General features: G+C 37.8%; 1 protein-coding gene and 1 non-coding gene across 2 annotated transcripts; both read left to right on the top strand.

Moving 5' to 3' along the window:
* The first annotated feature begins 3,896 nt into the window (after positions 1-3,896).
* On the top strand, positions 3,897-3,978 carry trnal-aag (transfer RNA leucine (anticodon AAG)). Its single transcript has one exon. It is a non-coding gene; the product is annotated as a tRNA-Leu (tRNA).
* Positions 3,979-4,495: 517 nt separating this feature from the next.
* naa40 (N-alpha-acetyltransferase 40, NatD catalytic subunit) lies at positions 4,496-15,478 on the top strand. Its single transcript, XM_008435926.3, has 8 exons — positions 4,496-4,876; positions 7,240-7,335; positions 8,422-8,474; positions 8,554-8,649; positions 9,656-9,814; positions 9,894-9,977; positions 10,667-10,744; positions 12,160-15,478. The coding sequence occupies exons 1-8, from the start codon at positions 4,871-4,873 to the stop codon at positions 12,305-12,307; spliced, it is 720 nt and encodes a 239-aa protein (XP_008434148.1). The 5' UTR covers positions 4,496-4,870; the 3' UTR covers positions 12,308-15,478.
* The last annotated feature ends 478 nt before the right edge of the window (positions 15,479-15,956 follow it).

Below are 15,956 nucleotides of genomic sequence, written 5' to 3'. Positions count from 1 at the left end.
GCTTCCTCCTTCATTTGATTGATTCACCTTCCAGTTTTGTTGGTCTTTTTGCTTCTGTAACATTCTCTCTTCCTCCTCTCCTCCATGCCCTAATTCCTCACATCCTCCTCCTTTTTCATCTGTTCCTTCGCCTTCATAACCTCACCTCTTTTCATGTCCCTACCCAACCTCCTTCTCTAAATCTTCCTCCTCTTCTTCCTGTGTCTTTCCTGCCCTCATCATCTCACTCTTCTACGTTCTCCTCTTCCTCTTTCCTTGCAGTTTCAACAGTGTGTGTTTGTGTGGTGTGCGTACGTGCAAATTCTTCCCTTCCCCTCCCCCAGCCAGTTTCGCCTCGCTCACTTCCACCACCTCACCACCCCTTCTCCTCCACCCACCTCTTACCCCACTCCTCCCCTCCCCTGCTCCTCTTCCTCCCTCTTCAGTCTCATTTTCACCCTTTGCACCTTCTCTCCTCTCCTCCTTGTCTCCCTTCTCATTAGTCCACTGTCTCTCCGGTCCCTAACATATCTTCACTAATGAACAACTGTTATATATCTCCCTCTCACCACCCTCTTAGCTCCCTCCTTTCATCCACCAGTCTTCCTCCTCCTCTTCATCCTCTCTTGTAGCTCGGCGTTCCGCCCATCCTCTCTTTCCCACCACCTCCATAGCTCTCCACCTGTCTCCTTCCTTCTTCTCGCCTGTCTGTTAGTCTGCTCCACGTGAGGAAAACGTCTGTTTTCCTTTGCATTCCTCTCTACATTTTTACACAACTCATCCATCCATCCATCCTAGAATCAGACTGAACAGAAAAAAACTCTTCCTGATGTTGTCATGAAATCCTGAAATGAAGAAAGCTCTTCATTAAATTCAGGACACAGACTAATGGTCATTAGCTTCACAGATTAGCTTCCTGCTCAGCTTTACAATGACAGAATTTGGAGGAATATTTGCATATTTTGGCCTTACAGGGGTTTCTGTTGGGTCACTATAACCAGGTCATGGTGATGAACCCTTTGATTCTCCTCTAATAAATTATGGCAGGCGAGTAACTTGGCCTGAGTAATACGAGTTTAAGTAAATAACAATTTAAACTGTCATTTTTAAACAAAAATATGATCATAAATTGGTCAGTTTGATAATGAACTTTAATTAAAAAGGGACAAAGTACAACTCAAACATAAATGTCACCATTTAATGTGTTATACTAGATTGTAACAAAAGCTAATTTGCATCTCTTTACTTATAATAGTCTCAGTGATTGGCGTAAAATATGGCAATAATTGGCCACAAAGTGATGTAAAAGGGAAACTTTGCACAGTCAACAAATACAATCTGCTGAGAATCAAATGTACACCACCAGTTGGACTCTCACTGGGATGCAGGGTTAAACCTAAAGGTCTAACGTTGCATCCTGCTAGTGTGTGATTCTGTCCCCCAATCAATGGACTGTGTAGAGTGACGCCAGTAACTCCTCCCTAACTGTACCGTTGTCCTATGGATCTACAACTGAAGGAGATTGTACACGAAACAGATAAAATAACTTACCAAACTGTACCAACCCGTGACGTACCGCTCTGGAGAAGCAAAGCGAAGCAAACCTCTGAAGTCTTCGTGAATAAACACTTTTTGCGTTTTTATGTGCGAAAAATGTCTCCTTTCAGTTCACAGTGGCTCTGCTACATAAAATCCTAGAAAAACACACGGAGGTTTGAGTGCAACATGACCAAGTGTATGAATAGTTTTGCAAGACACAGCAAATTAAACATAACTGATCAAAGATGATTTAACGTTTCAGTCCTGAGGGCAGATATCTTCTTATGAGGCACACCGTAGGCTTGTAGACGCCCAGTCTAGGCAATTCTGAGCTCATTCCTGTCTTCATCCGCTCTGCTCTGCACCTCTCCACACTGCACTGTTGATTCTTTCACTCATCCTCCCCCCTGTTTCCACCCTTCCTCATCCAGCTGAGTGTGTCTGTAGTTACAGGTATAACAATATACGTGTGGGTGGAGGTGGTCAGTGGTCTTTATTGCATTTTATTCTCCTCCCCTGCGCCGCTGTGCTTACTGACAGAGACGAGAACATCTGAGCAGCAACTATCTGGCCTCTCTGGCTGCAGCATGCAATAATAGAAAAGGCTTGTTGCAATGAACACTAGGCCTCACTTTCAAATGGGCTTCACTGCGCCCTCTTCTGACGATTGGGGGGAAAAAAAGGTGTTTCTGTGAACAGCCAAGAGACAGATTCCCTGAGGACAAAAGACTGTAGGCGGGGTTTGGAGACAAGGCCATCTGCCTGCTGTGGAGATCTGCTGCTAGTGCTCTGAGATTCACAGAAACCCCTACACAAAGTCTTTATTTAGATATTTCAAGAGCAAGTGATCATCCAATGTCATATGACTAAAATACATTTGTACACCCCATGCTGAGGCACAAAAACAATGTTGTTCAATCAATGACAATTTGATGTTTTAACCAGATATAAGTAATTTGGGAGTCCTTCAGGTCTTCCAATATACACAGAAATATCCAGATAGGACATTTCTTAATTTAACTTAAGCCTTTAACTTGTTGCAGTGATAAGAATAAGCCATCCACCCTTTCCTCCAGTGGTATTTAGTTGCTCCTTGTCCGTGTTCTTAAAAATCTTTTTAAAAAAACAGAAATGCCACCAAACACCTTGTTGTATGAATTTAGTGCATGTTTGTGCAGCAATCTGCTACATTGTCATTATTTTAAAGATGATAATAATAAATAGCTTAAGGATTGCTAATCAAAGGTGAACCAGGTTCTCCCAGATCATCTAAATAAAAATAGTGGAAATGGTTTCTGCTCTGTGGGGCAAAAACTATTGCTTGAATTTCCATAATTTTATAGATAGAAAAGTATAAGTACAAAAAAATAAACTTAAATCTATAATTTTATCATAATTACATAATTACATCTTTTCAAGGCACTCAAAGACGCTGTACAGCAAAAAAGATTAAAAATAACAGAAGTTGTAACAACAATCATATCTTTTATTACCTTTAAACATTAACGTTATGGTGGGATTAAGCTACGTTTTTGCTCCAAGCTCCACTCAAACATTATTATTATTATTATTATTATTATTATTATTATTATTATTATTATTATTATTATTATTATTATTATTATTATTATTATTATTATTAATTTACGGCTTTTACTGTTCTATTCTGCTCTTTGGGACTGGAGTGTGATTAGGCAGTTTTGTGTCACTTTATCGCCATCTAGTGGTCGGTGTGGCACACTGCTGCTTCGGTTGTCAGTGGTCGGTGCTTCATAATTTTACTGAAAAACAACACAGTGACATATGGGATGACTTTACTCAAAAAACGTTTTATATAGCAGGACAATGGTCAAATTACAGCAGTACATTATTACCCGCTTGATGTTTTGAAATGGCCTACTCAAAGTCTGGACTTAAATCAGCCTGAGACTTTACCATAAACAGGTCAATCATATTTGGAAAAACTCTCAGATATGGCTGAATTAAAACAATTTGGCGAACAACAGTGGGAGAAAACTCCTCCACGGTGATGTAAAAGACTTACTGCTAGTTATTGCATTGATGTTAGCCATACAAAACAAAGTATTTACTTTTTTATATAGAGCCATGTTGCTTTGGATAAGTTTTTAATTTAAATATCAAAATCATAATCTGAAAACTGCTTTTTATATCTAGTATGTTATCCCAATCTGGATTAGACAGTTGAACAAGAAAAACAGAAAATGAGTATCTCAAAAAACTAAACGTAGATTGGAAATTTACTTGTATTTTTGTTTTTAGTCAATCTGCTTCATTTATATAACTTGATCAACATTTCAAAAACTGAAATATCCGGAGGTTAGTAACATATAATCCCTGTCGAAGCAGTACGTGTATATGGTAGCGTGGCCGAGCGGTCTAAGGCGCTGGATTAAGGCTCCAGTCTCTTCGGGGGCGTGGGTTCGAATCCCACCGCTGCCAAGAATTACTTTTTATAACTCCTTGATGTCGTCTGATATTTCATGTAATCGACTCGTGAAAGTGAACACAAGTAACTGTTATTTATCAATTTAGCACTTTCTATGCTTCGTAATGCAAGACCATGTTCGAGGTAAAGAAGATACAGTTACAGTTGTTCCACATTTCAGAAGTTGTCACAGGTTTCGCTTTACTACTTTATCAGGAGTATCAGGAGTACTCATACTCGCGTTTCTATTTAACAGACATTAGTTCTTAAATTACTTTACACAGTTACACCAGAATGTGTCTGTTTCTTAAAGGGATCGCCTCCTACAGTTGAATAAAATGCGTATTTATCTTAATAATGGTATTAAGTGATAAAAGCCATACTTTTACATATTACAAAAGTGTAAATTTACATATACTTGAAATATAAGTTTGCTTAGAGGTAGAATGTGGGGCTTTGAATGCGTTTAGTCTTTAGTTAGGACGTGGAGTTTGAGAATTCCGATGGGAAAAGGAACAAGTGAATGCAGCACGGCACAGAGAGGAGGAACGAAAGAAAGAAAGAAAGAAAGAAAGCGTAGAGGGGGGGGCAGAGGAAGGAGCCCTAATGAATTCAACGTCGCGGTGTTGGCGCGAATGCGACCGCTTACATAGCAATTAAAAGATTTTCATTGCGATTTTGGTCAAATTTTGTGACTGGTGGTCGCTTTTCTTTCACCTCCAATAGTCGGCGACGTCTGCAGCTAGCTTCGTTAGCACCTTATTTATCATTGTCACATTAATCTGCTCCCCCTTTTTTCTTTCCTCCGGCGGTCGGAGTCACGGTACTAATAATAACTGAGCAGCACCGGGACAATAGAGGAGTATTTCCCTGGAAGAAAACGATAAGTCACAGCTGTAAAAAAAAATGGGGGTGAGTTATGTTTTTGTTGTTAAATGTTGCCTTGAAATGTGAGTGATGATGAGAGGAAAAGAGGATGAAAGGAGAAGATGATGGTGGTGGATGGATGTAGCTAAAGGTGTTTGGCCTCATCCAGACAGCTTAGTTAGCATTGTAGTGTTAGCTCATACATACTTTGCCTAGTTCCCCCTGTTATTAACACGTCATTTCCCGTCACATTTCTGACATTTATGTGCTAATGTGTTGTGATGTTATTAGCAGGCTATGTTAGCCACACAGGCCCGAGTGTGTTGCTTTCACCCACCTGCTAATAATAAAAAAAAGTCAAGCTTTCTGGGAGTTTTTCGCTTCTTTCCTAACAGACACAATCTGAACGTGTTCAGTCAAACTTCTGGTTGTTCCCCCACTTTTCCCCTGCAGTTGTAATAAACCCATCCACGTGTTTTCTCAGTCTGTGCCTGGTACACAGTTAATGCTCCCTGAGCTAAAGTTGGCAACTCGGCGTGCATTCCAGTTCTTGATTGTTCCTGGGTCTGTTCAGGCCTGCAGTGGAGCACTTTTCTTGCTTAATTCCTGCTTGTTTGTTGGTGGAACGCGAACGCATCACTTCGGCACTGTAAACACACAACAACGAACTTTATTATCACGCATAAATTAGATCAGGGTTTGACATTCTTGCTGCTTGCACAAGTTGTTGCACTAGCAGGATGTGCGTGATATTCACGTATGAAGGCTTCAGGAAAAGTGTGGAGTTTAATTTAAAGTGTTTTCCACAGGATAAGTATGAAAAATGTGTTGTTTTGCCTTCTATTCCCATTTCATTCTCCAGTAGTAATGTCAAATCAATATATCCATCCATCAAGATGTCTATATATCTGTCAAACTGTCCTGCCTATCGCAATAAGCAATAAATCAATTAATTGCATGATAAATTAGATTAAATCAATAATGTCCATTAGCATGGTTTGTTTTTTCCCCTCTTTTCTCTCTTTCTACCAAAAACTAAATGACAAAAGTCTTCTGTCTGGTTTTAGTCTCAGTTGGCCCTTTATTTTTTGAAGGACAGTTTTGTTTACAGAGACTTTATTACTCATTTTATTTGTTGTTTTGTTTTTGTTTTTTTTTCGGGGGGGATATTTAAAATGTCTTCCAGTTCCAGAGTTAAATATTTTTTTGTATTTAAAGTTTAATGATCTTTGTCCATCAATATATCCAGGTCTGTCCATCCTTCCAACATCCATCTATCCAATTGTCCTTTTGTCTGTCCACCCAGCTGTTTTTCTATCTCCATCAATCTGTTTGGAGCAGAAATATCTTTCATTGTCCCACAATAAAAGACGCTAGCATGTTAGCATAATTTGATTTCAAGTGCAGCAATTTCATTTGATCTGCAGGACTGATCACATTTCTTGTTGTGATCTTCTGGGTTGTATATGTTTTTAGATTCTTTTGGTTTATTTATTTTTTATTTGTAAAAATGTTACTGCTGCACAAAGCAGCAAAACAAGCTATTAATATTTATCACATAGCAGCAAAATAATTGCATCAAATGTTCATCATGTGCTTAATTCAATTGTCCAGCCTGACTCTCAGCAGTGAGGACTTTTATATCTGGTCAAAACAAAGTTGACATTCAAACTTTTCAAATCTACAATACACATTTAAAAAACGTTACCATGTTTTTTGGCCAATTCATATATTTTTTGATCAATCTAAACATATTTTGTAATATTTCCTCCTCATTCGCTTCAATTGTTTCAAACTAAGACTGTTAGAATATCTGTCACACCAAATGTGATAAGACTTTGAAGAAACTTTGTTTTAAAAACTTCAATACTAATCTTCAAATTACGGCAAACTTCATTGTATTTTATTTGGGTTTCATGTAATACACCAAAACACTTTAGCAACACTGTGAAGTGTAAGATCTTAAAAAGTATGGATTCTTATTTCATTATTTTCCACGTTTGGATAAATGCGAGAAAAAAGAAAACCAAAGTAATGAAGCATGCTGACATTTCTAGTTTTTACTCCTTGTTTTCTCTGCAGTACCACAAAATATTGTGATACAACTGCACGTGTCTCACTGTGACACACGGTAGTGGCAGCATCATGCTGTGGAGGCTCTTGCTGGAGGCTGCAGAAGACTTGAGACTGGCGGAGGGTCACCTTCCAGCCAGAAAACCAAACACTGGAATAGTTTAGATCAAAGTTTGTCAATTAAAATGTGATAAAAACATATAATAATAGTTTTCTGCCATGTTATGATTGGCCTCGATCTAGAGGAAAGGTGTTTTTCCTTTTCCTCCGCTCATCTTCGCTCCATAAAGTCATTAAGTCTGCCCTCATTGCCTCCTTATTTCCTGCGTTTTCAGAGGAAATCCAACAAAGCGAAGGAGAAGAAAGCCCGGCGTCTGGAGGAGAGGGCAGCGATGGACGCCGTGTGTGCAAAGGTGGACGCAGCCAATAAGGTATTTACTCAAACGAACGTATGGATGGCACGTGGTACTAAAAGTTACCACTCCATATGCCTCATTACACTTAACTAAATCCACCAGTCGTGTTTGAACTTGAACAATCTGGTGAAGATTGTTTACAAACATCATCCACCGGCTGAACAGCAGCTGCTTCCTCCACAAACCTTTAACAAACATTTCCGGACGTATTCCTGCCATGAGTGGCGGCGTTAAGCAAATGAATAAACAGCAGAATCGTCTAAACTCTCCTGTCTGGTTGTTTCTTGTGATTAAGGCTGAAATGATTAATTGTGATGAATCGATCATGGAAATAATCTGCAGCTAATTTAGTAATTGATTAATTAACTGGAGTATACAGACTCTAAAAAAAGGCAGATTACTGAAAAAAACATAACACTCAGATGAGTAATTAAACCAAAACTGAACAGAAACTAAACGTTTTGCATTTAAGATGAAAAAAAGTTTTTTTTAATTTTTATCTGTAAATGTATTTACAAGCCAAAACTCCTCCTAGTTTCAGCTTCACCTTGTTCAAATTCTGTAGAAGATATACTTTTTTAAAAATCTCATATTAAGCACATTTTGCTGCCCAATTAATTGCTTGATTTAAAAAAATTAATGATTTCCATTGTATTAACTTTTAAATTAAGCAGAAATAGCTGAGCTTTTCATGTAGTTGATGGAATATTTTTTAAGCTATAACTTCATCCTTTACTACAAATGATTAAGAAATCCTGTCAAACAGTAAAAGGTTTGCTTTCTGATTTAAAAAAGGAATTTAATTGTTTGTTTATTAGTATTTTCAAATGGATATTTAACAGTGTGATTAAATTAGTCGATTACTAAAATCAGTGGCTCAAAAAGTGGGTATGCAGGGTATGCAACGCATAGGGGCGCAGCACCAAAGGGGGCGCTATGTTTTCGCATCCACCTGAATAAATAGTTGCTCCACTGACTAAAATAATAATAAAATAATATCAGTCCTGTCTCCATCGTTGGTCCATGGAAATGAGAGTGGTGAAAAAAAGTTTGTTTTGATGCTTAATGATCAAATAAATGATCATTGTTTCCTCCTTCCAGCTTGACGATCCTCTGGCTGCTTTCCCAGCCTTCAAAAAGTACGACAGACATGGGTACGCATCGGTTTCTGCACGTTTTTCCGTCTTTCCTCGTCTCCGGTGCCGTTGAACTGATGATTTTCGTCTGGTCCAGGTTGAACCTGCAGATCGAGTGCAAGAGAGTGACCTCGCTCAACCCGCTGGCCGTGGAGTGGGCCTTCGAACTCACCAGAGCCAACATGCAGACGCTGTAAGAAGTTTGGTTCTGTTGTAGTTTAGAAAACCGAACGCAGACGGGATCGATTCGCATGACGCCGCCTGTCAGTCAGTCCAGTGGGTTTGGCAGTAACCGACCAATCAGCATTAAACGCCGCTCACCTGCAGGAACTGAACCTTAGGGTGTCGGGGTTGATCGTTACGAAAGTGCCGAGATCAGAGAGGTTTGGTGGGAAATAACTGGAAAACACGATTAAATGTTGAGTTGGGAAAATTCACTTAAAACAAACTTTACTTAAATACTTTATTACCACTTAATTTTTACATTATCTTTCCCTTATTGTCACGTTATTTCGACTTCAATTTTGACTTTATTGTCAATATTTTGACTATTTTTATATTGTTTCTACTTTATTCTCATTTAGACATTATTTTTGTATTGTTTTTACTTTAATCTCAATATTTTGACTTTATTCTCGTAGTTATGATTTTATTCTTGTATTATTATGGCTTGTCTCATGCAACTTTATTCTTATAATTAGAAATAAGGGAAAATTTCTCCGTTGTACCATTACGGCGTCATATTTACAGTTTATTTGTTTACACAGAGACGATGTGCAACATTTCATTAACCTTTTATGAAGAAGCAGCGATGCATGGCACCAGTTCACAACCAAAAAAATGCTCATTTTCGCCTCCAGCCCCTGGACAGGTTGATGTAATCAAGTAGAATTTAACAGATTATGAATTTATGAAAAGCAAGGTTGGTGTTTAATTACATACATGTCTGACAATTACAATCAAAACCAAACAGAACTACAAATTGACAGACAATGAAAAACATTCATTCTTTGCACATTTTTGAAATCTTGCCTTGGCGTCATGTCAATTGCTTCATCTTCTCTTCTTTTTTTTTTTTCTTACACTTTAGCAAAGTTTCTCCGGCTTTCCAAATTTGCTCCAATCCAGTAGAGATGATTATAAAATCTTTCTGGAGTTTGTGAGGCCTCAGAGCAGCTTCCTCTCTGCTGTCGCTGCAGATATGAGCAGAGCGAGTGGGGATGGAAGGAGAGGGAAAAGAGGGAGGAAATGAACGACGAGAGGGCGTGGTACCTGCTGGCCCGCGACGCAGACTCCACCCCCCTGGCCTTCTCCCACTTCCGATTCGACGTGGAGTGCGGGGAAGAGGTTTTATACTGGTAGGATGCTCCGGCTGTCCGGATAAAAACCCCGGAAGCGAGTTTTGTTTCCGTTTGTCATGCGTTGTCTGCTGTGCAGCTACGAGGTGCAGCTGGAGAGCAAAGTGCGGAGGAAAGGGCTCGGAAAGTTCCTCATCCAGATACTGCAGCTCATCGCTAACAGGTGACGACCGCAGCCACGGTTTCACACAGAGACCTTTGGTTCCTCCCCTTCCTGCATCAAGACTTAAACTGTCCATTTTAAATCAGAGATGTCCAACGTATGGTCTGGGGGCCATTTGAGTTACTTGAAATGATTTTGTGCGGGCCCCCCAACTGCAAATCAAGAATGTTACAAATTTAACCAGGCAGCTGATAGACATGTTTTAATCTCTTATTTATTTGCTTGTGAGATTATCACTGATAAATTCTAACCATAAAATGGCAAATGTTATGGAAAACACAAACTATTTGTCTTTTATTAATCAGGTTTTAAATTTCCTGTTCTTAAAAAAGTGAGTAGGACTACAAACGTTCTGCAATTTTTACTTAAGAGCAGATTCAGATTATTTAAACTTTTCAAAAACCTTTTTTTTAATATTTCAGATCCACTTTGATTCCCATTTCATTTCTTTACAAAATTCATATTATTTTTTCCCCCACAAAATATGGCTTTTATGTTGATGGGTTTCATTTTATCTTGTTCGTCTCATTAAAACATGTTTGTTGTTGAGCAGATAATAAAACAAATTTACAATGACTTAGGAGTTTTATTCTTAAGAAAAACTAATTTTTTGTGTGGCCTGCAAGTACTTTGATCTTGATAATTATTTCCAAGTGGTGAATATATAAACTAATCTTGTTTCCGCTCAGTACGCAGATGAAGAAGGTGATGTTGACGGTCTTCAAACACAACCACGGGGCTTACCAGTTCTTCAGAGAAGCTCTACAGTGAGTACAGGAGCTGGTTATGGACACATTTCAATAAATACTGAAAGATGCAACTCTTACAGAGCACTGTTTTTAAAAACAGCTGAAATCCTCTAACTCCCAATTCTCATTTTATATTTTCAGGTTGTCTCTTAAAGCGTCTTAAATCCATATATTTAAAATCAAGGCCTTAAAATATCTTAAATTCATTAAAAGAAATGCAAGTTAGTCTTAAATATGTTAATAACAGGTTTTAATTTTTGTCAAGGTGGGACTATTTAATCTCTTATATTCTACGTAGACTTTTCTTGTGGGACTTTTCTATCTGACAAAAATCTGAGTCGTGTGCAGACATCTTTACTCTATTCGATCTGTGACTAGAGGCAGCTAAGGCTACTGGTAACTAGCTGCTAACCTGAGAGCTTTATGCAGCACAAAGCTGCTGCCCAGTGCCACAAAAGTAGCCCTAAAAATTTACAGCATTTCTTTTGTACATCTCTGTTGCAACATAGGTCTTACATTTATTTGATAATGGTCTTAAAAACTCTTATCTAAAATTAAGGCCTTGGTTAAGATTAAAGCCTTAATTTCTTTAAATTAAAGTATTTTCTTTAAATTTATTAAAGAAAATGCAAGTTGGTAATTCAAATTTAATTACAGGTGTTACATTTTATTGAGGCAGGGCTATTTACATCTTCACTCAATATGTTCTGTGACCGCCTTGAGGCTAATGATAACTTGCTAGAAAGTATTACCTAGCTAGCTGGCAATACTAACTCTAGCTAGCTGTAGAGCAATATGTCATGTGAAAAGTACAAAACTGCTCAAAGAGCCACAAAATTGTCCAGAAAATTTTACAATTTTGTTGGCTTGTGTTTCTTTTGTACATCTGTGTCGCAATATACACTGTAAAATATCTTGCCAAGTATTTTTTTCTAGTTTTTTTGTACACTTTAAGACAAAACTAACTTACAAGTAACTTTTCAGCAAAAAAATAGGAACTTGTTTTAAGTCAATAATTAGTACTAGTTACACTGGCAGGTTATTTAACTTATAACTAGTTTTTTTTTTTTTTTACCAATGTTAAAGAATTAATGACTTTTTTATTGATGTAGCAGGCTCCTATATTGTGGTGAGAAGTTCGTTTTGTCTTATTTAATCATACTAAGACACCTGTACTAGAATTTAGCCCAAACATACTTGGTAAGATTTAGTGTTTTTGCAGTTTAGGTGTTAAATTTTACTAATAACGGTCTTAAAAAGTCTTAAACTTGAGTTGGTGAAACCTGTAGAAACCCTGACTCTATAAACTCGACACACTGCCAGCTGAGTTTATAGTTCAAACATTCTCTTTCGCTGTAAAGCTGAGCATTATGGGTAAAAACCGACTCTGCCGCCTCTCCTTCACTAATAACAAACTTTTCTTCCTCCACCAGATTTGAGATCGACGAAACCTCGCCGAGCATGTCCGGTTGCTGCGGCGACGACTGCTCCTACGAGATCCTAAGCAGGCGGACCAAACACGGCGAGGCGTCCGCTGGCCACACCCACGGCGGCGGCCACTGCGGCGGCTGCTGCCACTGATGGGCGACGACTTTCGAAAGCTGTGCGTGTGTGTGTGGATGACGGAGCGTTTTTCTGGGTTGGGTGGTTGAACGGTGTCAGAAACGAGCCGCAGGTGGAAGTCCTGATGCTGATGAGCTTTTTTTTCAGGATTCTGTTTTGTGTGCGTTTGTTTTTATTCCTGCTGCAAAGTCGGAAAGCAGCTCAAGCTTTTCTCTCTTCACCCAACTTATTGACCCGCTCCCTCTTTTTTTTCACCTCCACCCACTCATTGCCGTTCGTAGATATATTCCCGTCTCTTCATGTTCTGCCGTGTAACGAGTCGTTTTGATTCTTTGATTCTGTGGCTTAAGACCCGATACTGGTGCTGGTTCAGCCTCTAGTCAGTTGAAAAGCTTTAAATCATGTCCTGACTCAAGACAGCAGGTGTGAAACTTGAATGAGTTGTCCAGTTTGTGTAGACAAGCTGCAGCTTCTTGACGATGGACGTTTCTCCCTGCCTTACGGAAACGGTCACAGGATTGCTATAATCTGCTCAGTCCCCCATCATTCCCCGTTTTGTACTTGCATAGAAGCTGCTTTAATCCCAATTTTTCTTTATTTTATTGCCATTTTTAATCCAGAAGTTTAGATTACTTATCCTTGTCCTCCTCTCTTTTAGCGCTTTATGACGCTGAATCGGTTTCCCACACTCCAGTTTCTCCTTCGCGTTTCCCTCTCCTCTGTGCCTGAAAGTTCTGGAAAATCCTTTCGACCATTTTGCCTCGTTTTTCAGAGGTCCAGATATCAGTGTTATAAATCCACATTTTGAGTTCAGATCAGAACTCGCCACAGGTGGAACAACTATATAGCAAAAAACCTGAAGTGGTTGCACAGCTTAAAAACTAACCCACAGAGAAATAAAACACAAAATCTTACAAAGTATTTTTTTTTGGTCTAGTTTCTTGTGCAAATATCTTGGTACATTTTAAATGAGATAAAACTAACCTACAAGTAATATTTCGGTCAGATATAGGAGCTTGTTTTAATTAAATAATTCCTTTAATATTGATTTTTAAAAAGTATTGGTTCCACTGGTAGGTTTTTTTCACTTATCATGAGAAAAATGCTTTGTGAAAAGTGAAATAATCTGTCAGTGGAACTCCTTCTTTTCTTTGTTTTTGCAGCGTACATGCAGGGTCAAATATTCACATACACTCCTATTAATAGCCGTTTGTACCTCAGTCACATCTGACATCTTATTAGACATTGTAGAGTTTGTTTATATTGGTTGATTTCTTGGTACAGGTTTGATGTTGGTCCGGTTTAGCCTTCAGACCCAGTTTGGACCCGTGTTTTCTTTTATCTTTGACCTGTTGGAACAGGTTCTCGACTCCCAAGTTTTAACCATCTAGCTCGACAATTTGTCATTTTGGAACTGGGACTTTCATGTTGGAAGTAGAAAATATAAAGAAACAGGTTACTATTAAGCTCCAACTTTGACAATTTTTACATCTGAGGATTATTTGAGGAGTTTCATAGAAGCTCTTCCATTTCTGATACAAATTGTGGGAAAAAATCCACCCAGAATTAAACCAGAACGTTGTTGATTGCTCCACACAACAATTGAGACATTCAGTTAATAAACCATAAACATGCATGTAAATATGAGATCCTGTGTTTAAAGTTGAACACCAAATTCTGATTTTATTTGCCGTATAATCAATTTACTCTGGAAAAAGAACGGCATCAGTAAATAACTAAAGAGCCAACAGAAATAAAACGTTCACGCAGTCGCCTAAAATCATATTGATTCTGGCCAGAATCGGGTTCAGAGGATTGTTTGCATGGAAGCTAAGCGTCATTCCTTCTCCGTTCCCCAGTGTTAACTTGTTTTCAGCGTGTTGATGAATGGTAAAAACTGGTCCAACAGCAGCTCTGAAATTCCTTTTGCAAATTTTCTAAACCAGCAGAAATAAGCCAAAACGTGCAGCTGCATAAAATCTAGACTTCATTTAGAGGTGCAGTAAGTTCTGCACATGTGCATGACATTTGTCTGACCAAAAAGTAATTGTTAAATCGTTTTAAGGTTACTTTCACATCCATTTATTTAAAAAAAGAAAAAAAAAAAAAACATGAAGGTGGTTCATGTGCTATTACAAATCAGAAACCCTGTTTTTTGCTTCTTCTTTTTCTCCCTCCAGAAGCTCTTTGGTTTTACATCCAGTACTGTTTGTTTTAAATGCATGCATGAGGAGTAGATGGGAAGTTTCTCCATCCAGCATCATGATGAGGGTGTTAGGTTGGTACGTTTTTTAAGGTTTTTTTTGTTTGTTTCTTTCTTTCTAAAGCGGTTCTGTCGAGTTTTTGTACGGTTTTGATGCCTGTTGTAAAATGTGAAGCTGGAAGCGGAAATGTGAAAAACTACACAGGTCAGAAAGGTCATGAATCACAAAAATAACCGCCTGGCTGACTGAATATGAAGTGAGACTTGCTGATTGTTTCCCAACTAAAAAAGAAAAAAGTTTTCAGTCTTTTTCAGTGATCAGGAAAAGGACAAAAGGAGCAGGCAACATGCTTATTTCTATTATAACTCACATTTTTGTACCATGTAGGTCACGATTAGATCAATGCTGTTCTGCATAGTCTCTCTCTCTCTTTCTCAGGTCAGTCAATCATCTTTTCAGCTTCCTGTTGGCTCTGATCTGGAGTCGGTTTCATGTGTAAAAGACTTTAAACACAACCTGAATAGTGAAAACACTGAAATCCCTGTAAGTAACTTGTTCGGTTTTAGTTTGTTCCAGTTCCTTTAAAAATGTGACATTGCATGAGAGTAAATTTAGATCTGCTGCAGGCTGTTTCTGTTTTTTTTTTATAAAAACCCTCACTGGGGATTGAGGAGGATTTCTGTAACCAGTTTGTTTTGAATCCAGTGAGTATTTTTGGTTTCTTCAACGTCCTTCTCTTCATTTTTGTTTCCTCTCTGTACATAAGTATAAATATATATAAGCTGTTGTGGATCCATCCTCTCGTCTCTTCTCGGCCTTTTAGGGGCGAAACGCTTTTTTTAAAAAAAACGTGATGTTGAATTAAAACAAACGCCATGTTTGAGAGTCCTTGTTTCAGTGACAATGAAAGGGAAAGTCATTCTGCCTTGTCAGTGTTTTATTTGTATGTTACAAATAAAGGAAAGTTGTCTGACTTCATAAGAAATATTCCCTTTTTCAGTTATTTTATTGGGCCTAAATGTAAAGGAAACACTTCTATTTTCCACTTGCATGTATTGCTTGGGGAAATTATCTGATTTATACATTTTACTAAACTGTGAAGTTTAATTGTATAAAAAAATTATAGTTTATTAAATTTATTTAGAAAAAGATACAATAAAATATGTGAAATGGGTAAATATTCTAAAACATTTGTAATATTATAAATGTATTACTTTTGGCATTATCAAAAAGAGTTAACTTGACTGTTTTATTTCTGATTTTAAAATAATACATTGTATTTAATACATCCTTTACAAAGAAAGTTTTCATTTTTTATAGTTCAAGTATGGTTAACTGAAAACATTTAGCTGATTTTAATTTGATAATATACATCAATTGTGATATACATTTATGTAATTACTTGCAAAAACTTATTTCAAAACGGCAACATGTATAATAGTTCATAAATTAGTTACAATTTT

This window comes from Poecilia reticulata, chromosome 18, assembly GCF_904066995.2.
Source record: "Poecilia reticulata chromosome 18, P_reticulata-male-v2, whole genome shotgun sequence".
Classification (NCBI taxonomy): Eukaryota; Metazoa; Chordata; class Actinopteri; order Cyprinodontiformes; family Poeciliidae; genus Poecilia; species Poecilia reticulata.
The sequence above is the reverse complement of the archived record's forward strand: the minus strand, read 5'-3'. Positions and strand labels throughout refer to the sequence as shown.

Excerpts from the sequence above, each read along its gene's own strand:
- naa40 (XM_008435926.3), top strand. Across the intron at positions 9,978-10,666 it reads CTGCAGCTCATCGCTAACAG|TACGCAGATGAAGAAGGTGA; the intron begins GTGACGACCGCA and ends GTTTCCGCTCAG. Across the intron at positions 10,745-12,159 it reads TTCTTCAGAGAAGCTCTACA|ATTTGAGATCGACGAAACCT; the intron begins GTGAGTACAGGA and ends TTCCTCCACCAG.